The sequence below is a fragment of the Podarcis pityusensis genome (assembly GCF_964106645.2).
Source record: "Podarcis pityusensis genome assembly, chromosome: 3".
Lineage (NCBI taxonomy): Eukaryota > Metazoa > Chordata > Lepidosauria > Squamata > Lacertidae > Podarcis > Podarcis pityusensis.
The window spans coordinates 72,718,880-72,742,511 of NC_138026.1; the positions used below are offsets into that span (position 1 = coordinate 72,718,880).

General features: G+C 41.0%; 1 protein-coding gene across 4 annotated transcripts; it reads right to left on the minus strand.

Moving 5' to 3' along the window:
• Window positions 1-432: 432 nt before the first annotated feature.
• On the minus strand, window positions 433-23,621 carry RNASET2 (ribonuclease T2). 4 transcript variants are annotated; one of them, XM_081000759.1, is made up of 11 exons: window positions 23,489-23,617; window positions 21,386-21,492; window positions 16,491-16,596; window positions 14,801-14,867; window positions 14,393-14,451; window positions 12,534-12,591; window positions 11,674-11,738; window positions 2,955-3,068; window positions 2,049-2,094; window positions 1,380-1,454; window positions 433-811 (listed from the first exon to the last, which is right to left on the minus strand). In XM_081000759.1, the coding sequence occupies exons 3-11, from the start codon at window positions 16,577-16,579 to the stop codon at window positions 632-634; spliced, it is 753 nt and encodes a 250-aa protein (XP_080856885.1). In that variant the 5' UTR covers window positions 16,580-16,596; window positions 21,386-21,492; window positions 23,489-23,617; the 3' UTR covers window positions 433-631. The 4 variants fall into 4 exon arrangements, with proteins under 4 accessions (XP_080856885.1, XP_080856884.1, XP_080856883.1 ...); XM_081000758.1 differs by lacking the exon at window positions 21,386-21,492 and having other exon boundaries at window positions 23,489-23,621; XM_081000757.1 differs by lacking the exons at window positions 21,386-21,492; window positions 23,489-23,617 and adding an exon at window positions 20,626-20,780.
• Between the last annotated feature and the right edge of the window lie 11 nt (window positions 23,622-23,632).

Consider the following 23,632-nt stretch of genomic DNA (forward strand, 5'->3'; position numbering starts at 1 on the left):
GAGAAGAAGAAGAGTTTGGATTTGATATCCCGCTTTATCACTACCCGAAGGAGTCTCAAAGCGGCTAACATTCTCCTTTCCCTTCCTCCCCCACAACAAACACTCTGTGAGGTGAGTGGGGCTGAGAGACTTCAGAGAAGTGTGACTGGCCCAAGGTCACCCAGCAGCTGCATGTGGAGGAGCGGAGATGTGAACCCGGTTCCCCAGATTATGAGCCCATCGCTCTTAACCATTACACCACACTGGCTGTCAGTGTGAAAGCTGTTCCATAAAATCCTAATAGAATTACCTACTAATTCAGAATTTTGCTTTAGTGAAAACACTTTCAAGTAGTTACAACTCCTCAATAAAGAAAACCTAAGCTTTATGAAGCCCCCTTTTAAAATATAAAAATGGTAATTTAGTTGCCCAAATGAAAGAATAGCTATTCCATAGAATGAATCTTCTCCATTTATATAGCTTTAGTACCAATACTGTCATTTGCACATGTTCCAAAGCAAGTAGGATTTCAAATGAAGTATTACAGTAAGTATCTTTGTGGGATAAAAAGATGGCTTTCTCTCTAAATAATGTAATATGCTTTGTTAAATCTCAATGGTATTTCAAAAAGTACTTTCACTTTCTTCCTGCTTCATTCATGCAGATGTGAAGGATAATATGTCAGTGTATCATTGCATATTTCCAAATCTTCCGTATGGTAGAAATGATCCTCAGGGGCAGGAGAGGGATCAGTCTTTGGCTCTGTACAGTTTCTCAGGGTAAACTCCTTGGTGATACAGAATTTCATCTGGCCGATTATCTGTATATGACCCTGGTAGGAAAATAAAGCAAAAATGGAGCTTCTGTTTTAAAAGTCCATGATAGACATTTCTAGAAAAAGAGAAATATTAAACACTAAAGAGAAATTTTAATGGTTAATCAGTTGTGTGGCATTTGGGTGCAATGAAGCCACAATCTTGATAAACCATGTGCTAATTGCTGCATTTAATGAGATAAAGGTATACTACATTTTTTCATATTAAATAATATTGATTTTATAATGTAATTTTTTGTTATTAGACTAAAAAGTTATAGTGTCAAGATGACTAAAAGATAAGTAAACATAAACTAAAATGTATCATTTCAAGGTTTCAAGTTCTGTGAATATTAATGTGGATCTTAACAAAATTTGAGGATGACATCCCTCCAACATATGTTGAGAAATTGTTTAACAGATTTTCATCAAGGAATAGAGGGGGCTGAAAGGTTAACATTATGGATACAATTCTGTAAGACAGCTTTATTTTCAAAAGTTGGGGGCAATCCCCACTTCAAGATGTCAAATAATAAAAACAATCTTTCTAAAAGAGAAAGGTTGACAAAGATTAATAAACAGATACCTCTTCTCCAGGAAGACACTGAATCTTTGGTGTTACACCATAAGCATCTATAAGAGCATCTCTGATGGCTGCCAGCTAGGGATTAAAACATGAAAGAGTTGAAAGAGTTAAAATACCACTTCAACAAATATTTACACAAAAAACTTTATGGAAAAGAAATATAAAGAATTATATTTAAATTTTGTTTTACGATGCAACAGTAATATTTAACAGTTTACTAAGACTATTATTACAGTGGTAGCTTGGTTCTTGAACATAATCCGTTCTGGGAGTCCATTTGACCAAGTTGAAAACCAAGGCGCGGCTTCCAATTGGCTGCAGGAGCTTCCTGCACTCAAGCGAAAGCTGCATTGGACGTTCAGCTTCTGAAAAAGGTTTGCAAACTGGAACACTTACTTCCGGGTTTGCGGCGCTTGGGAGCCGATTTGTTCAGGAGCCAGGCCATTTGAGTACTAAGGTACTACTCTGTATTTATTTATACTCTGCTTTTTCCCCAGACAGGGGCTCCAGATAGCTTACAGATAAAATAGATAAAGCTAAAACCATAGAACGCTAATAATTAAAAAGGTACCAAACACAAACAGAATTAAAACAATTCACCAAAAGACCTATTGAAAAACAACAACAAAACAATGGCATAGAACAATGCAAAACAATTTCTCCCCATACCTGGTAGCTGGTACTGCCTGGTGTTATCCCAACTTTCAAGAGATAACTGAAAAAGAGACATATTTCATATAGCACTGAACAGGAAAAATTCACTACATGCAACTGTGTTATAGTCGGCCAATATTCTCACTTTGTACTGAGGTAAGACACCCTAGCCTCAGTTTGGGTAGGGTGATGATGAGACCCTAGAGGTGTGGCTAGCAACCCACATGAAACTTGTCCAGAGCACTTTAGATTCTATCTATACTTTACTTTTCCATGCACTTAATTTTCTCCTTATCTTCCCACAAGCTTCTTTGTTATTTTTGATAGCTGTCAGTATTCCTCAAAATAAAAAAATCCTTCCAGTAGCACCTTTAAGACCAACTAAGTTAGTTCTTGGTATGAGCTTTCGTGTGCAAGCACACTTCTTCAGATACACAGAAGTGTATCTGAAGAAGTGTGCTTGCACACGAAAGCTCATACCAAGAACTAACTTAGTTGGTCTTAAAGGTGCTACTGGAAGGATTTTTTTATTTTGACTATGGCAGACCAACACGGCTACCTATCTGTAACAGTATTCCTCAAAATATTGATCCCCAATATCTAAATGCATTATGTTCAGTAGCTACTTGTTTGCCAGCGACCTACAGAACAGATGCTTTCAATAAGAATGAACTGGAGTTCTTATGATTTTTTAAATATATTCTCTGCTAACCCTGAACTTTACTGGCAACTCAAGTTCCGGCCCACATAAAGAAATAATTAACATTTAAAGTGATATAGACATATACTGTATCAATGGAAAGTCCTGGCTGTTCGAAAGCTGCAGCTTGCTAACATTCGTGGAGCGCTATCTGTAGTTAATATAGCTGCTGATGAATGCCTGTATGTTGCAGAGGTCTCCAAAGAAATCCATTTCCCCACCTGTTAAGATCAATTCTTTTATAGAGCTCCAGAGCTTTACCAAAGTACTTTTCCTCAGAATTAAGGGATTCCAGCATAGCAGCACAAGTCCCATGTTTCTCCCATTCATGCTTCCTACATAAAGAAAACAAAAGTGTTGGGTTACATCTTTAGATTTGGATGTAGAGGTCTACAAAAAAAAAATACTTAAAATTTCAGAAGAAAATTTCAAATGTGTACCTGGTTAAATGTCCAACTCAAAGCACTCTTCCCCTTAAGCACTCTCATTCTTCATATCATTAAGCATTTCGGAAGTCTAAGTCACAATGTTCATTTCTATGAGTATACTCCCAATGTAGGATGAGGGCAAGAGAGGCTGTTCTCTCCCCCCCCCCCCCGCCTCACTAAACCACAATCCCTAGATTCACAGCTTTCGTTTTTATAAAAAGTAATTGTCTAGCAACTGTAGAACCTGACATATGAAGCAAAACATTGCAGGCACCATCCTCATTTGTGGTCTGAGAAACCAGAAAACTTGCAGGCACCACTGGTGTTTTTCACCAACGAATGAGGCCAGAGCAATGATTCACATTTAGGATCTAACCAATTAGACAAAGTGAAGTCATTGCCAGACTCTTGAGAAGAAAGTTCTTGGTTTGCTTTCAAATTCTTTATGCTTGTTTTCCCAGGTGAACGGATTGCTGCCTTATAGGGGGAAAAAATCAAGTATTCATAATTTTTTCATAGGTGTGATTATTTTATTATTATTATTAATTTATTTTGTACTCTGCCCTTCAACTTGAAGATTGGGAAGCATCCTAGACACTGAAGAACTGTTATCTGATGCTAGTTCTGCATATTTTATTCATTTGTTTGGTGTATTTACTCTGCCTCCTCCCCACAAAAATTTCTGCAGATGCCTATGGGTGCACTTCCTAAGACAGTGGGGTCCAAACTTTTTTCAAATAGGGCCATGGGGGCCAACCAAAGTTGTTGACCTTTTTCTAGGATTGAAGTCGTTGAGGGTTTTTTTAGGATTTTACCCCAGAAAATAAACTGCCACTGGGGCGGGGCGGATTAGGCCCCCAAAACAGACTTTGGACATGCCTGTCCTAAGAGATGCCATTTCAGGAGAGAAAAATCCCCATTTCAGTTTGGGACAAAATGATACAAAAAGTTACATTTTTGAAGTAATGAAGCACAGAAAGGATATGTAAGCAGCAACAATCCTGTTTTATTTGGCCCTGGTTGCCCTTCTGCAACTCTTTATCTTTCCTACCCATACATACATCTTCCTCTCAGGAATGTGGGATGTTCTTCTGTTGGTTTCTGCTTTCCTTCACTGTGCAGCGAAAGGGCTTGTCACGAGACAGGTGTTTACATTCCACAGTCTGTACTGTTGGAGTTTCTCACGGGAAAGGGAGACTGGATGTGACGTACACTGGTTTCCTGTTTTTCACTGTACTTTGCAGTTTCACTGTGTGATTCTCTCCGAGCTGTCGAGGAGAGAGGATGCATTTTTCTGCTCCGGCAGAGGCAAGATGTCTTTCTGTAATATACCAGCTTTGAACTGTAAATAAAGCAATATAGAGTATGCAGCACGTACTCCTCATCCTTCCGCTGGGCACGAGACTCTGCTTTAAATCAACACGTGGTTATGGGCTCCAGAAGTCGAATCGGAGTGCCGGCAAAGGATCGGAATGCAGAGGGACAGGTCGGATCGGAATCTGCTCTGCGCGTAAAAGTGATTGATGAGGTATGTGCTACTGCTCCGGGCAGCCTGCCAGCTTCTAGTTAATGGCTTTATGGCTGGACTTTGATCTTTTAAAGCCGTTTTGCCGGGAATAGGCAAAAGGCTCCCAGGCACAAGTTACTATGCTGGGGAAATCGAAAGTAACTTTTAAGTGCGCTTTTGGAATAAGGCAGCTGCAGCAGTGACGCAGCAAGATTTAAAGCAGCATATATGACGCTGAAGGCTAATGCCAGAGTCATGATGGCCCTTCAGGATGCTTGTGGGATTCCTAAGCTCAACAAGAAAAATTATGCCAACTGGGTTCTGTATGCAGAGGCAATTCTGCGGAAAGAGGGTTTGTTTGAGGTGATTACAGAAACCCCCCCAGCTCCAGTTACAGATGCATGGGAAGCTAAGGATTCCAAAGCAAGGGGAACTCTTACATTGATAGTATCCCCAGAAGAGCTCTGTCTATTGCGTGATAAGACCTCAGCCAGAGAAATTTGGGACGCTTTGAGAGAGGCTCACTTAAGGACAGAAGCTGGGTCCACTATGTTTTACTTTAACAAGCTGCATAATATGGCTCTTGCTGAAGGTGGAGATGTGCGTTTACATCTGATGGAGATGCAAAATCTGAGACATGAGCTGCAACAGAGAGGACTCAACTTTCCAGAGGCTGTGTATTCTTTCATGATACTACAATCTTTGGGTTCAGGTTGGGAGTCTGTTGCAACCCAGATTGCTGTGCAGCCAACCGCTCAGCTAACAGTGGACTATGTAACTGCCGTGATTTTAAATGAAGCAGATCGCCGGGGTGCTAGCTGCATGGGCAAGGGGGAGTCTTCACAGACGTCATCCCATAGTGCAGTGGAACCACCAGATGGCGCCAAAGCTTTGAAGGCAGTGAAATGCTACTCGTGTGGACGTCTAGGCCATATGAAGAGGGAATGCAGATATCCCAGGGCCAAGACAGAACAGCGCAGCGAAAGCTCATCGCGCGGAAAAGGCCGAGGCAAAGGCAAAGGTCCGGTGTCTAGGACAACGCAGCACAAGGCTATGGTTTCACGCTTCACTCCAAAGGTTGCAGAGGTCCAGAAGACGTCTAGATCTTTCTTCGTTGTTGATTCAGCGGCGACCCACCACATGTGCAACGATAAGAGACTGTTTGTGTCTTTTACACCGCAGGAAGGTGCGATTCACCAGGCGGATGACCACACTATTCCCAGTAAAGGCTACGGAACTGTTGTTCTTCACAGTTTGGACTTATCGATACAGAATGTGCTTTACGTGCCAGACGCCAAACATAATCTGCTCAGCGTTGGACAGCTGAATGAGCGGAACATTGATGTGTCATTCAAGAACAAGAAGTGCATCATCACAAAGAAAAATGATTATGTATTGCATGCTGAATATGTTGATCGTTTGTTTGTTTTGTATTATGATGATGTTGAAAAGGATGACACTTGTTGCATTGCAGGTTCTAACAAAAGTTTGCATGCAGAATGTATTCACGATTTTCACAGGAAATTTGGTCATTTGCATTTTGAGGCAGTATCTAAAATGCCTGCCTTGGTTGAAGGTATGACTATTAAACCCTGCAGGTACCACATGAAGTGCAAAGCATGCGCAGCAAACAAGGTGAAAATGGCTGCGAAAGGTAAGGTGTCTAGTAGGCAAACTACGGAACCATACCAGGTTGTTCATGCTGATTTGGTTGGACCACTAGCGCCCTCTTTGGGTGGCAATAGGTACTTCATGGTTCTCATTGATGCATTTTCTAGATATATTTTTGTGTACAATCTCAAGCAGAAATCGGAGGCTTTTCCTAGGTTCAAGGAATTCTGTGCTTGGTTGGAAAATGTGCATGGTAAGAAGATAAAGACTCTTTTCAGTGATCGCGGGGGAGAATTCACTTCTCAGCAGTTTGAAGCTTTTCTGACTGAGAAAGGAATTCAACACGATTTGTCTAGTCCTCGCTCGCCATGGCAGAATGGACTTGCGGAACGGGCAAATCAGACATTGCTTCAAGGGTTAAAAACCTTGCTGCATGATGCCAATCTTCCAGAGAGTTATTGGGCCGAATCTCTCTCGTGTTTTGTTTACAGTTACAATCGCAGGTTATCTTCAGCGATTGGTTGTACCCCCTATGAGAAGATGTTTGGCAAGAAGCCATACATCAAACACATGAAGATTTTTGGTTCTGACATGTGGGTTCACTCACCACAAAATTCCAAGTTAGACAAGCGTGGATTGCATGGTATCTTTCTAGGTTATCAGAAAGGGTCTTACAGAATAATGATGACTGACTCTAAGACAATTAAGCTCACGAGAAGTGTTGAGTACAATGCAAAGTGGGGGGAGAATGTGGGAATTTTCCAATGTTATCCTGATGACGGTGATGAGACTGAGGATAGTCAAAAGCAACCACAACAACCCACTGATGAAGGTTCTGAGTCTGAATCTGAAACTGAATCGGGTGATTCAGAGGATTTCAAGAGTGCGAAAGCCTCTATGCGACCCTCTGAAAGCTCTGATCAAGAATTGGAGGAACCATTGTTCACAGTAGGTCGTTTTTCTCCTAAGAAGGAAGAGGAGAGTGTTGAAGACTTAAGGCTAATTCGTAGGTCACAGAGAGCCACAAAAGGCAGACCTCCAAAGAGATTTGCTGATGAGTTTGCTACGATAGCAGTAACAGCTGTTAAAAGCTCCAAGAAGGTATTTGAACCTTCAAGTTTCCAAGACATCCAGGGTTTGGATTCAAAGGAAGCTGAGCCATGGTTAAATGCCATGAAGGCTGAGCTTGATTCCTTAGAAAGGAACAAAACATGGGAGCTAGTTCCAGTAGTTCCAGGAATGAAACTGCTTGGAAGCAAATGGGTCTTCAAAGCGAAGACAGATCAAAATGGCAAGATAGTCAGACACAAAGCCAGATTGGTAGCCAGAGGTTTTGCACAGGTACCAGGTGAAGACTATCACGAGACCTACTCACCGACAGTGAGATATGAAAGCATTAGGCTTATGCTCAAGCTAGCTGCAGAGGAAAATCTACACATTAGTCACCATGATATTAATACAGCTTTTCTGTACGGATCTCTAGATGAATCACTTTATATGCTTCCACCTGATGGCGTACAGGTAAAACAGGGATTTGTTTGTGCTCTGAAGAAATCCCTTTATGGTCTCAAACAAAGTGCACGGTGTTGGCACACAAAACTCACTGAAGTATTGTTTTCTCTAGGTTTTCAGCAAGGGAAAGCTGATCCATGTGTATTTGTCAAAGAGGAGGGGCAAAAGAAACTGTACTGTTTGTTTTATGTTGATGATTTATTATTCTTTTGGAAAGATGTCGCAATGTACAATAACGCCCTAGCTCAACTGAAAGAGCACTTTGACATGAAAGATCTTGGTGAGGTAAACAACTACCTATCTCTGGAAATAGAGAGAGATCAAGATGGTAACATTCTAGTACACCAGTCACGGAAAATTGCTGATGTGTTAAGCAAACTAAATCTGATGGATGCTAACCCTGTAGACACACCGATGACAACAGGTTATCAGGTAGATGACACTGAAGAAGCATTTTCTGACACTACACTGTACAGAAGTGTGCTAGGCAAGCTAAACTTCATTGCCAGATATTCAAGACCAGACATTGCTGTTAGCTGTAATTTGCTAAGCAGACAAGTCAACAATCCTAGTGTCAAGGATTGGAAAGCTCTGAAACGCATAGCGCGGTATTTGAAAGGCACTATGCATTACAGACTGAGATTTAACAATCAGAAGTCTGGTGGTCTTGAGATATTTGCAGATGCAAGTTTTGGAAGTGACACTACAGACAGGAAAAGTACGTCTGGAGTTTGCTACATGTACAATCAAGGTCTGTTTGATTGGTCATGCAAGAAGCAAACAACAGTTAGTTTAAGTACTTGTGAAGCCGAACTGAATGCACTATCGTATTCACTTAAGGATTGTGAATGGTTAATACAATTGTGCAAAGATATGAAAATTCCTGTCAAATGTCCAATCCAAGTTTACCAGGACAACAAAGCATGTTTGGCTTTGCTGAAGTCTGAAGGTTGTAAGCAAAGCACGAAGCACTTGCAATTAAAGTTGCAGCATGCTAGGGAATGTATTCAGAAGGGACTCGTAACGGTGTCCTATATGCCAGGTAATGAAATTCCTGCTGATGTATTGTCCAAGATTGTATCAAGGGATCAACACTGTACCTATGTGCAGAAGTTGGGTTTGTACTGATATTGTACGAACACGCTGCCCAGTGATGTTCACAGAAAGGGGGAGGATGTTGGTTTCTGCTTTCCTTCACTGTGCAGCGAAAGGGCTTGTCACGAGACAGGTGTTTACATTCCACAGTCTGTACTGTTGGAGTTTCTCACGGGAAAGGGAGACTGGATGTGACGTACACTGGTTTCCTGTTTTTCACTGTACTTTGCAGTTTCACTGTGTGATTCTCTCCGAGCTGTCGAGGAGAGAGGATGCATTTTTCTGCTCCGGCAGAGGCAAGATGTCTTTCTGTAATATACCAGCTTTGAACTGTAAATAAAGCAATATAGAGTATGCAGCACGTACTCCTCATCCTTCCGCTGGGCACGAGACTCTGCTTTAAATCAACATCTTCATACTGGATAGTTGCAAAATATGTACATTTTCACAAACATATATCCACAACTAGTAGCGCTGGTATATATATGTACACTCTGTAGATTTACAATTTCTGAGACTATAGATCATGGTGTTGGGGGGCTTGGGGGCTGGGGAAGAAAGAGCGTGTGTTGATAGGGATGGGTGATTAGGGTGAAATGGGGAACTTTCCTTTCATGAAAACTTTGTGTTAATTAAACTTTGGATCCAAACAGATATCTGAAACGTGTTACCTATACCTTGCTCCTATAATATTATTTCCCCCCTTATATTTATAGTTTAGTTTTTATATAACCCTTACAGCCCCCACCCAAATCAGCTCCAGGGTGTTGGGAGATCCTCCAAAGGCGATCGGGAGGGGGCAATGCAGGAAGGGGAGAGGAAGGGGAAGTCCTGCTGCATAAGTGGAAGGCTGCTGGATATTTTCCCATTGTGATTTTGGGTTCCAAATTATTCCCCATATTGAAGAGAAACTTCTATGCGTGAATACTCTTGAATCTTTTTCTGTATTAATGGAGTTCTTCGGGTGTTTGGTTCTGTATTTTGCAAGGAACCTGTTGCTACTCAGAAAGAGATAAACTAGTAGAATGCTTCAGTTCAAAGACATAGCATTTCTACTTCCTCTGCTTCATATGAAATTGGAAACTATGGAAACCTCAAACGCTGAAAGCTTCTGCATATAAGAAAAACTAGGGTTGTTTTTTTTTCATTTGTCAGTTGACAAGAAAACCATCTTGTCCTTGTTCCTAGCAGATTTCCACTTGTCAAATATGAAGCACGATGTCACTAGCTTGACTGCATCACAGAAAAAGACAAAGGTTAATTGTTCAATATTCTCTTTCAGTGCGTGTTGTCAGCGCTAAAGCTTTGTACAGATTCTTCCTCCTTTCAAGGTTACAGAGGAGGGTAGAGAAAGAGGAGCACCACACATAGAAAACAGACAGGACTTTGCACATTCAACATACAAATTCTATTTATTTATTTAGGGTAAGTTCTTGACATGTCAATAGGACAGCTAGGGAACAGAGAAAAGCAGCGCACATTACAGCAAGCTGCATTCTCTATTCTCCACTACCAGTTTTTGGACTTTTGCACTATGTTCACATTATATAGCTTAGGGCTCCAATATGGAATTGTGCATGCAGCCATCAAGAGTGTGATGCTGCAACTATGGCCCAACACTGCCATTAAGGGAGATGTGTGGCTGGCTCTAACCAACATCTCGTAAAGTAAGACATATGGCATGACGCACTATCACTGTGCGCACTACTCCTGGGCCCACTCCACTTTATTGGCTGCCACTTGTACAGGGCAAAGAATACACTGAGCACAGGGATATTATATCACATATCATTTTTACTAGACAGTTCCATGGAGACATTGGTTGTGACGGCAATATGCTCCCCATAATGGCTAGTTTTGGCCTGTATTTCAGTCCAGTTTCAAACAGAGCAGAAAACACCTTCAGTTGGAAGAAATGGGAATTATACTTCAACCATGCTTGATGGACTGCTCTAAAGAATAAATGCTGTTTCTGCTATATCAGACTTAGAGCAAGAAATAAACTCTGCCCCCCCCAAATAAACAATATAAGGTTGCAGAAATCTAAAATTCTGCCTGAGAATGCCAGTGGCTCAGGATTCAGTTGTGTGGCCTGGCCTTGGTGACTTTATTTCTTTATTATGTTGTATATTTGACATTGAATTGCTAGTTCTAACAATATGGGGTTGTTTTATTGATTCGTTTTAAAATGTTATCTATTGTATGTTATTGTTGTTTTTCATGTGACCTGCTTTGGGAGGAATTTTATTCCTGAAAGGTGGTCTAAAATAAATAAATAGCACTGAGATCTGGTACATATATTCCTCTGACATAAAATTCCATATATCCTACAAACTTACAGAGGATTGGATCCAGATTTTGCCTTCTGCCAACAGAAGGACTCCCATCTGTCTACCCAAAGTTTCTGATCCAGTGCAGTCCCACTGACAGAAAGGGGGGCATTTTTGTCAGTTCTTTCATTCTCTTGCAGAGGCCCATCTGGCAGTTAGGAAACACCCAAGAACAGCATGGGGTGTGTGGAGCCAAGGGGTGAGGGGAAATGGGTGGCAATGGTCCACTTTTCAGATGCTGCTGCTGTCAGCAGAAGAAACTCTGGATCTAATGCAGAGATTTGTGTGGGTGAAAAGGGAAATAAAGCAAAGGCATAATAATTTCTAGAAGTTCTGTGCTAGATTTCACTTTCACCTAGTTCCTATGGATGTCTAGAGTCTATCCACTCTGGAAAAAAGAACTGAAAATGAATAATTTTGTAACACTACCAAAATGTTTAAAAGTGGCACAACTCACCAGAAAAATGTATGGTTTGGATGAAGCACATCTGGCCAATATTTCTTCATGTCACCCATGAGATCCTATAAGTAAGTAAGTAAGTAAGTAAGTAAATAAGTAAGTAAGTAAGTAAGTAATGTAAGTAAAGGCTCTCATAAGCTAAAAAGCAGCACTGAGCTCCAAATAAAACATGCAGCTACACTGAGAACCCGACCCTATCCCTGGCTGTAAAGACTGTAGAGCAAACACAGGTATGGCAGCATCCCCACGTACACTTATGCCTGCAGACTGTAAATCATAAGGAGCAAACCCAGTATTTCAGTTTCTGGCTGCCATAGGACTATGCCAGTATTAAAAGCTATGGACTACTCAGCAAGTTTTTTGGAAGGGGCTCAGGGGACCATCAGATCTCTTCAGCTACAGTCTGCATTAAAAAACAAAACAAAAACCTTGTGTGGTTATCTCATGCATAAGCTTCTTCCACGCATGGCACAGAGCAACAATGTTGAATCTTCTATTTTTGTAGAATGTCACACATCTACTCTTAATTTAATTTATAAATGCTGTATTTGGTATGAAGCTGTAAGTGGGGCAGGGGGTGGGAGAGGGAGGGGGTTAAGTGTGCTCTCTGTTCCTGTTTTTGAATATGCAAAACAACAACAACAATAAATGAAAAAACACTTTATCTATAAAATAAAATAAAATGTAATGTCTTGTGATCTACCACAAACCCTTGGAGTGGGATGGTACAGAAAGAGATTTAGAATAAAATAGCATATCTACCTCTAATAGCAATTGACAGGCTATGAAAAATCTGGATGGGGCAACAGCAAAAAACAAAACCATACTCAGAATCTGCATTTTCATATAATTTATACCTGAAGTTCAGATAAGTTAAAGTGCCAAGTTCTATTACAGTCTTCTGCTTTATCAGGCCTATGAGAGAATAAACAGAACAAAATTTAAATGCCCCTAAACAGTGGTGGTGGATGAAACTGGTCTACATAATATTTCAATTTGAACTTACATTTGGAAAAAATGAATCCCTTTTCTACAATATTATGCCTAAGACAAAGCTTTCACAGTATATCACTATAAAAACAAATAAGCTACATAAAAGCTTCCCTAGCAGTTTCAAACTGCATTGAGATCCAATAGCATGTACCAGTTGAACTTGACCTGTCTATCAAGCATCTATCTATCTATCTATCTATCTATCTCCTAAACATAAATGATTTTTTCTTTGTTAAAAATAGGACAAACTTCAGTGATAATGAAATGTGCAGAAATGCATCAATTTCAACCACGAGGTGCTGATCCGTACTTGCATTTTCTCATAGAGGTGGAGGACAATGGAAACAGGAATGAAGGTATTTTAAAAATATTATGATTATGCATTTAAATTTGTTGCTTTTCTTGAATATTTTAAGATAGGGTGGTTAATTATTCCAAATGAACAGAGATGGTATACTATTACTGTAATGTTGTTGTTGTTTAGTCGTTTAGTCGTGTCCGACTCTTCATGACCCCATGGACCAGAGCATGCCAGGCACTCCTGTCTTCCACTGCCTCCCGCAGTTTGGTCAGACTCATGTTTGTAGCTTCGAGAACACTGTCCAACCATCTCGTCCTCTGTCGTCCCCTTCTCCTTTCCCAACATCAGGGTCTTTTCCAGGGAGTCTTCTCTTCTCATGAGGTAGCCAAAGTATTGGAGCCTCAGCTTCAGGATCTGTCCTTCCAGTGAGCACTCAGGGCTGATTTCCTTAAGAATGGATAGGTTTGTTCTTCTTGCAGTCCATGGGACTCTCAAGAGTCTCCTCCAGCACCATAATTCAAAAGCATCAATTCTTCGGCAATCAGCCTTCTTTATGGTCCAGCTCTCACTTCCATACATCACTACTGGGAAAACCATGGCTTTAACTATACAGACCTTTGTTGGCAAGGTGATGTCTCTGCTTTTCAAGATTACTGTAATAGTCTTGTCAAATGTAAGACACTATTAGCTTGTAAACAGATGTAGTGTAAGTGGCCATTGCTGTACTTAATAGTTTGACATGCATAAAGTAGGTGTAAAATAGTAAGGGTTAGATGCCACTAAAACGGAGGTGGGGCATCTGTGGCCCTTCAGATGCTGTTGTGCAACAACTCCCATCATCCCTAACCATTGGCTGTGCAGACTGGAGCTTATTGGAGTTGGTGTCCAGCAATGTCTGGAGGGCCAAAGGTTCCCCAGCCTGGCACTAAAACCACCAAGGTTTGTGGTTGAGCATTCAGTGGCCTTGCAGCTAAGCATCCTGCTCCAATCCCTGGAGAATCCAAATTCAAGGCCACCACCATTCATTGGATCTGATGAATCATATTCCAATGAGTTTCTTTTTTTTTGTGGGGTTTCAATAATATACCTTTAGATACACGGGCTTTGACCAAAAGGAATTATAGTAGTACCTCGGGTTACAGACGCTTCAGGTTACAGACTCCGCTAACCCAGAAATAGTACCTCAGGTTAAGAACTTTGCTTCAGTATGAGAACAGAAATCGTGCAGTGGCGGTGTGGTGGCAGCGGGAGGCCCCATTAGCTAAAGTGGTGCTTCGGGTTAAGAACAGTTTCAGGTTAAGAACGGACCTCCAGAACGAATTAAGTACTTAACCCGAGGTACCACTGTATATAGGTCATCTAGGCCAAACTCTTAATTAAATGTCATATAATGTAGCATTATTTTCAAAGTTAAAACCTTACCAGAGTCCATGGATTGTCCAGTACAATAGTGGATCTTCTTTGCAATCATGTTCATTCATCTGCAGAAAACAAGTCAACCAATTTATCAGGGAAAGCCAGTTTTTATGCTAAAACAAAAACACACACAGTTTTAAGCTAAATAGTTCCAATATTCAAACTTAGCTAAACCTGCCAATTGCTGTAGCTGTTAAAAGAACAGGAGCATTAATATTATTATTATTTATTAAATTACATTTATTAAATTTCTATGCTGCTGTAAAATTGGTTATCTACCACTAGCTTTTATGATAGGGCTAAGTATACATTTGAATAAATGCACACCTTTATTAACAACAGCGTGTTAATAACACGGGTGCCGTGGCTGAACCTAACGGTCAGGGGTACCTTTACCTTTTATTAATAACTCACCTTACATACTGTCACTGGCCACTGATGCACAAGGTACAACATTTCCCACTTATGAGGATGCTCATCACTGAAACATAAAAATATATATTTTTAAGATGTTTGAAGAACAGAAAGGCAGCAAGTAACAATAAAAATTTGGGGGAATCTTTTTTTGGATCTTTAGTATCAATTTTTACAGCTGTTAAAATGTGCTGTTCTACCAGCTTTGTAGGACGCGGGTGGCACTATGGTCTAAACCACTGAGCCTCTTAGGCTTGCCTATCAGAAGGTCGGCGAGTCAAACCCCCACGACGGGGTGAGCTCCCGTTGCTCGGTCCCAGCTCCTGCAAACCTAGCAGTTTGAAAGCATGCGAAAAAGTGAAAGTAAATAAATAGGTACCGCTCCGATGGGAAGGTAAATGGCGTTTCCGTGCACTGCTCTGGTTTCGCCAGAAGCGGCTTAAGTCATGCTGGCCACATGACCCGGAAAAACTGTCTGCAGACAAACGCTGGCTCCCTCGGCCTGTAAAGCGAGATGAGCGCCGCAACCCCAGCGTTGTCTGTGACTGAACTTAACTGTTAGGGGTCCTTTAACTTTACCTTTACCAGCTATGTATGCAGCAACCTAATACTATAATGGGATTTTCTACTGCTTAGTATAAGATAACTTGAGCCATTTTCTATGGTCCTTTACTACAACAAGAATATTAAGGCTGTGATAAAAATAAACCAAAAACTGCAAGCAAAGTCCAAGGTTTGTTCTGAAGCTTCTACAGCAACTGTTCAAACTGCTGAAGAAACACATTTTTCATTTTAAAATGAAGCTTCCCTTGGCAACCTTATGAGCTGCAGTGGTGGAAAAAACAAAGAAATCTCCAGTTGCAAACACAGTTCTCCATTGTATGCTTCAAAAGATTTGGTGAACCGTGGTTCAAAGCATTCATTTACCACATTTGTTTTGAGAAAAACCTGAGATAGTTCATCTTATGTGATGGATAGCAAATAAACATAGGCAAGCAAAAGTGAAATTAACTAGAAGAAAATGACTGCTATGGTTATTAAAAATAATTAAACTAAGAGTAATACAATATGATAGGAAACACTTTGTTTTTTGAGATTAGTTAGCTCACTTAGAGAACTACTGTTTAACAAAGACACACTCTAAGAGTAAAATGTGGGGCACACCTAACTGGAATAATTTATAGCGAGATGGACATACATCCCCTCCACCCCCAGACTTGGTAGGTCAGTTTGTAGATCACTTTCTGGATTTATTTTCATGCAATGCTGATTCTAAAACCAGAGGTGTGTAGAGAAAGGTGTGTAGAAAAGATAAAGTGTATCTTCATTGCTCTTACAGATAGGTAGCCGTGTTGGTCTGCCATAGTCAAAATAAAAAAAATCCTTCCAGTAGCACCTTTAAGACCAACTAAGTTAGTTCTTGGTATGAGCTTTTCGTGTGCAAGCACACTTCTTCAGATACACTGAAACAGAAGTTGCCAGATCCTTCTATATAGTGAGAAGATCCTTCTATATAGTGAGAAGGTGGGGAGGGGTATTACTCAGAAGGGTGGTGGTGCTCTGTCCACTTTTGCCTCTGGCTGAAAAGAGGTTATCCACACCTGCAATAGTATTTGGCTGAAATAGGACACAGAGCACAGAAGTCATTAAAACTGCCTTTCTTTGCTGTACAAGATGTTTCAATACTTACTTTTCCTCCAGCTCATGTGTAGCAGTCCCACCAAAGATAGCAAGCCAAAAGCACCCAACAAACAAACAGTATGGAGTAATAGGATTCATGCTCCTTTTTGGTGACTCTATGATAGAAAAGAAAACATGTAAACACAAGACCACAATCAGGCAACTGTTAGAAGTGAATGAGAAATCAAACTTTTGACCCTCCAGATTTTGTTGGACTCCAGCTCTCATCAGCCCCAGTCAGCATGGTCAATGGTGATGGGATGCGTAGTGCAGCAACATCTGGAGGGACACAGATTCTCAATCACAGTTTTAAAACACGATACCATGAACGATAACTGAAATTTTAGAAATCAAGTGCTGCCAATCAACCTGCAATAGTTCTTGAAAATTGTGCATGATTTTCCAAAAGAAAAACCATATCCTAATATCAGGACCTTTCATTTGCTAATTTATTTGTTCCAGTATCCATTGGGGGCAAATACCAGATTTCCTGATAGACAAGTCCTATGTATTAATTCAGAACTACACATATACTCAATTCAAATATACAATGTGATTACTGGCTCCAGCAATGTGCAAGAAAGTCACACCCAGTGACATTATACCTTTGCAATTTTTAAAACTGTGAACCCTAGTTATTAAGGCTGCAGTCTAATACAAACTTAAATGCTCTTAAACAAATTGAAATCAATTGACTTAACCAAGCCTAACTCTGTGGGTTGAATCCAACCTTAGAATGTGGCCTGGCCAACTTATGCAGTATAACATTTAACCTGATTAACTGAACGCAACACATTTAAAAAGGAATATATTCCTCTAAGAGTCACTTTGCTTTTCTCCATAAACACTGGCTGTTTGGACAGCAGACTGAGATATGAACACAGCACTCAGCAGAGACACACTATTTATAAGGAAAACTAATTCCACAAACAGGTGACATTACTACTGTATTAAGAACCTTTAAGAACTGTTTCAGTGTTTCCAGTGGTAATGCAAGTATCTTATTGGATGTCATTCTTCCTTGCTAGGCTTCCTAATGTTTCCTGCGAGATTTCTTTTTCTCTCTGTTGAAGTAACATGGATCTTAACATGATTATACGGGGGCTTATTCCAATGTTACTGTAGGTGAAATAGCCACATGCAGATGGATCCCAAGGAGCATCACAGATCTCTGTTCCCCACTCCCTTTGCAGTGAGAAAGGTGTGCATAAATCTGAGACCAGATAAGGTGGTGTGGTGGGGAGCTGGCAATGGATAAATATGAAAGGTGAAGGAACCTGCAGGAACTTGGCAAAATGACTGCGTGCATGAGAAGGGAGAAAAAACAGGACTTGATGAGACTGCATATCACAGGGCTTTTTGGTGACTCTATGATAGAAAAGTGGTCTGGGCCTTCTATATTTTCTGGCTTTGCTAAAGCCATTAAATGCATGCAAACATATTTGAGCACTACTCAAAACTTCCTTTAAATGTCTTCAAATAAAACCCCTGAGAATTAAATCGTGTTAAAAAGTAGGCAACGGATCACAAAAAGCCAAAACTCTCTCCATAAGTCAATTAAAGGGGAGTATTTGTATTTAAGCTGATTCTGTTCTGTTCGTGCATCAGCTTACCTGGCACAAAACCAACTCCAGTCAGATCAAGTCAAAACAGAATCATCTTCAAACACAATAAAATATATATGCATAAAGCAGAACTCTGATTCCTCTTCACTACCACTCACTTCTTGTGCTTTTCCTTGAACTTCCTTTATTTCTCATCTTAGTTCCCTACCAGCTTGACTACCCTAGAATTAGAAGGGTCCCCCCCCATTCTGCTGTTTCTAAAACATTCAACAATGCTCTATTATTTGCGTTAAAAGCAACCTCTCTTAAAAATTATCATCTTAAACCTGGGGATTACACTACAGACACTACAACATTTACCCTGAGACTACAGTGCTGAAAGCAGCACACACTGAAAGCAGCATACACCGGCCAATGTCTAGGGGACCAAAGTCCATATAAGGCTGCTCATGGAAAGGGGGAGACAAACCTGGCCCCATTCATTGGCCAGAAAATGAGTAGCTGAAGGAAGTTTGATTTCCTCTCTTTCAGGAAAGAACCCTTGGTTTCAACTGCTAGCTATCTTGGGACTGAAAAGCAAGGAGGAGGACATTTTGTTCCATTTATCAGCCAAAGAATGGGTGGCAGGAGACTAACTGCTATTCAAGAAAGAACAGGAGCAAGGGAAGATTTATCTGGTCCTCATTCAGTACAAATGCCTTCTTTTAGCTCACCATTTTGTTCTAGTCTTAAATAAGCAAACTTCCTTCTCTACTTATCCCCACCAATTTTCTTTCTTTCTGTGTCTCTTCATAAGCATAATGACAGTGACTTCTCTTTTTTTTCCTTATTGATGCAAGCTGTTTGTTTGGGGAGACAGTACTTGTCTAAAAGTGTGGGATAAAACAATAAACACCTCCCAAACAGGTCAATGAGGCCTGAGCATACTTAGTGGCCACAAAATGCTAGCTAACTGTTGAGAAGGGGACAAGAGGAGGGAATGACCAATGGCTGGCACTAGCCTCAAGACAAAGAAGCACCACTTTCGCAACTATAAACAGCACAAGACTCTAGTCACAGGAACAGGTCTACAGGCTGAAGCAGGGGGGCACAAATGTTGGCTGGCCTTGCCAGACAAGCCAAAAACTGTTGTTGACAAGACTCTGCTCCTCATCTTCAGTGGAAGCAAATGCAGAGAATCATAGAACTGTAAAGGTGGAATGTACCCAAGGGTCATCTAGTTCAACCCCCTGCAATTCAGGAATCTCAACTAGATCATACAGAAGATGTTTATTCAGAAATGAATTCTGTTGTGTACAATGGGATTCATCTTCAAGTAAGAAGCCTCAGCTCCTGACCTTGTGAGGCCCTGTTCTGCTCTCCAACTCCAACTTTTTGAGAAAAGGCTTTTTTTCATGATGGCCCACTGAGCCATTTGAGCATTTTGGCTGCCCAATGCAAGAACAGCCTGTCCCAACTTTCCCCAACAGAACCAAAGGAAAAGTCTAGGGCTCATTTTGGCTCTGCACAGCCAAAAGATTCTGAGCACCTTGGCTACCTCTGTAGGGAAGGAATCTTTCCTATTATTTTTGAGCTCTTCAAAGCTTAACACAACTGCAGGGAAGATCCCTTCACGTCACACTCATTAAAGGGTACAGGAAATACCTGTCATAGGATAGGAAGGATGAGTGTGGTATGAAGGCACATGATACAATAATGTGGACATTTCAGTAATCTGAAACTAATCCAGACTAAGACCACTCAGTGCTTAGACAAGAGGCTGCGTGGGATGCCTAGGGACAATATCTTGCCTTACAGAAGAAAGGTAGTAGTATATCAGTGCAAATACTGGAAGCCAGAAAACTGTCAAACCAAGCATAGAAACTATGTGCTTGTAATCAATTAAAAAGCAGCTCTGGGAAAAGCATATTGTGAAATGTTTTGAGAACAAAGAGGCCACAAATCTAAAAACAATTCCTCCAAACTCTACTTCTACCTAGAATTTCCACCATGCAACTCACTATAAAATACTGTAATTCAAAATCTTTCCTTTTTGACATGCGCAGGATATGCCAATACACTTTGCAACATAACAGCTCCCTGACCCGAGGCAGCCTCGCATAACAGAAGTGCCAAATACACACATACAGCTGCTTCCCTAACCCCCTTTGTTCGAAGTCATCCTTGCCGAGTTACACGCTACAATCTCCCAACCGCCCACAGGGTTCAAACGTCCTACGCCCGGAATGATTTCGAGGAGAAAAGCCCTAAGAAACCACAGCCTCCAACTGCCGCCTCTCGCCCAGCGTCTTCTTTATGGCTACGAGAAAATCCCGCTATGTTCACTGCTGCGTACTTGTACATAGGACTAGATACCAAATCGTGTAGGTACGAAGTTCCACTAGTTATTGGAAGTACCGTAAGTCCTATTAAACACAGTGTGACTTACTTCGAATCAACATGTACCCGGCTCTACAGCTGCCGCTCTAAGCTGCATTATTTGCTTAGAACTCGAAAACAAACAAAACAAACCGCACCAGGGAGACTTAAAAAGTTACAATCTTTCAAGAGATTACGATTTATTAAAAAAAATCAACTCACAAGTTTAACCGGCTGTTTTTGTACCTGCCTTGCACGAGCTGAACTAGAAAGCTGGTGCAAGGGCGGCATCAGCTTTCACTTCCCTACAGGAACCAGCACTTCCGCTGGGCGACTAAATCCCGCCCACACACAGCCTCTCGCTGAGCCCCTTGTGGGTCGTTCGTGCCTATTCAGCGGAAAAAAGGCATTGCGTAAGTGCAGCGAGCGGACTGCTACGCCTCCACTTGTCTCCTGCATATAATAAAAAAGATTTTTCTTTTTCTGTTGCTGTTTGCCACAACTACTCAGATGGCTTTTCAGATCTCAGGGTCTTCACCCACACCCACCCCCTTTAGAAAAAAAAGAGTGGCTCTGTTTAGGATCTTTCTCTCTTTTTTACTACTTCCTAGTTTTACAAAAGGTTACTGGAGTTTGAAGGCTTTGGGTGCTTCGGTATCTGTAAAAGCAGAAAGCTTACACATGCCAAACCTAAACAGTTTTGTTTTTTATTATGTATTTTGTCTTTTTGTCTTGTATTTTTATGCTGTGAACTGCCCTGAGATCTTCAGATGAAGAGCAGTGCACAAATTTAAATAATACTAATAATAATAATAATAGTGAAACTACAAATTACCAAGTACAAACAAACAGTCCCATAAGCTAAAGACTCACATGGTGTGCTTATTTATAAGTCTTATGAAATTCAATAGTGGTTATTCCTAAACAAGTACAGTGGTACCTCAGGTTAAGAACTTAATTCTGTAAGCATAAAATTGCATACTTGTCTTTGGCTTCAGAAGTCAGCAGTTTTAAAGTACTGAACAGATTTTTGGTGCCACCTGCAGCATAAGTCTAGAAACAACAAACACTAAAAATCATGCAATTTTCCTGTGAAAAAAGGAATCACATTGAATATTAGGGTAGCTTTTCACACTAAGTACAATGCACATTTCTACAAGCTTGGCATCAGCATTAGTTTGGGGGCTTATTTCATCTCTGTATGGCAGGGCCACTGTGCAATGATAAACACTCAACACAGTACTGTACATTACATCTTGGTTTACAGCAGACTGGTTTAGAATTGCAGCAAAAACTGGCCCTAGAAGTATTGCTCAGCATAGGTTAAAATCCCTAAGGTGATTGTGTACCCTTCTTGTTCCTTTCAGCAGAACAAAATTTAAAAGGGGTGAAGGATTTTTAAAAGGTAAGCTGATTCTGATGTTACTTACACCCAGGTATCACTAAAGTGTTTTGAGCTGACCAGTAACATCCACTCTGAGTGAGGTTCCCCCACCCCACCGCGCATCACAGTTACATTGGATGTTTCCTTGCTCTAATGAAATCTTAAAGCTGCAATCATATGGACACTTACCTGGGAGTAAATCTCACTGAACATAGTGAGTCTAGCTTCTTAGTAAACAGGCATAAGATTGTGGCATAAAATAAACATTTCTAGCCCTTTCCAATTTTGTTAGCAACTACCATTTTACAATTCCACCCTTCCTTATTTGGACTGTCATCTGATTTAACCATAATTAGTACAATAGGTGCATGCAGGAACCAGCAAAGCAGCCCAATCCTGTGCATGTTACTCACAGATAAGGTGTTCATAGACAGGTGCAGCCTAAATAATTTCTGAAGATACCTTCAGCTCTTGATCCTATTACAGTTACCACATACATATTTTCAGGATACAGCCCTTAAGACACCTAACTAGAACTTACGGGTGTGTTAGAGACAATATGTTGCTCCCCCCATCACATCGCTTTGCCCCTAGCTGTTGACATCAACAGTTTAAGTGTCAGATTCATTTCTGTTACAGATGGGTAGCCGTGTTGGTCTGCCATAGTCGAAATAAAAAAATTCCTTCCTGTAGCACCTTAAAGACCAACTAAGTTAGTTCTTGGTATAAGCTTTCGTGTGCATGCACACTTCTTCAGATACACTCTAGATTCATTTCTGTTTGTGTACACACCCGTGGGCGTTGATAGGCAAGGATGTATTTACACATGCAAACGTGTTCACAACTTAGCTGGAGATGAATTACCTTAAAGGTTTCATTGGTGTAAAGATGGATTGAACAACAGTACAGTACTGTACATCAAACAGTAATATTTCACAACAGTGTGTTTTGGACAACATGTAAGAACAGATTAAACACCCAGCACTGCACACACAAGTGCACAGTAAACAGAAGTGTGACCACAGCCTTAGACTTTAGTCTATGAGGAGGCATAACATTGGGTACAACCAATAGAGCTTGAGTTTAAGTAGTTTTAGGATTGGAGCATAAATAAATGCTTCACGAATTATAGTACATTTAAGGATACCAGTCAGTTAACAAAAAATAGTGCCTAGTGGTTCAAAATATATTTTGGGATTGGTACTTTCTTAAAATCCATGTACATTGAACTGGATTGCAGGTATTCATTGTTTTGGAGTTTGGTATTTTCGCAGTTCTGTTTATGCAGGCCCTTTCTCCTCTAGTTATATTCTGCGATAATGAACCTTCATTGGACAATAGTCCGCGAAGAGCCGGGTGGCAAATGAACTGTATCATATCTATGCCTTATAAAAGTGCAGTGCATATTCTACCATTTTGCACGCCAGCCGGAGTGAAAAAAATGTAGCAACAAAACCCCGCTCTATTTCCATTCAGGACTGAGCCTGACCCTGCAATCCTAACCTACCTGGGAGTAAGCCCCATTGAATTCAACAGGATTTACTTCTCAGTAGGCACGTTTAGGATTGCGCCGGCAGCCTCGTTCAGCAGCAGCAAGAACCGCAGAGCCCCATCTAGCGAAACATCGCCTCCTTCTAAACCTCCCGCCTCTTGCGCTCCCCAGCCAATCGCGGAGCCGGATCGCAAGCAGCCCGTTCGTACCCGCACATTCGACGCGCGCGGAAGCGCGGCTCGCTGGGCAGCCTCCTCCAAAGTGGGCGGCGACTGCGGTCAGGAAGTCATTGGCCCACTGCGCTCCGCCTCCTTCCCGGCAAATATCCCCCTTTGCCCCAGAGCGACGAATCT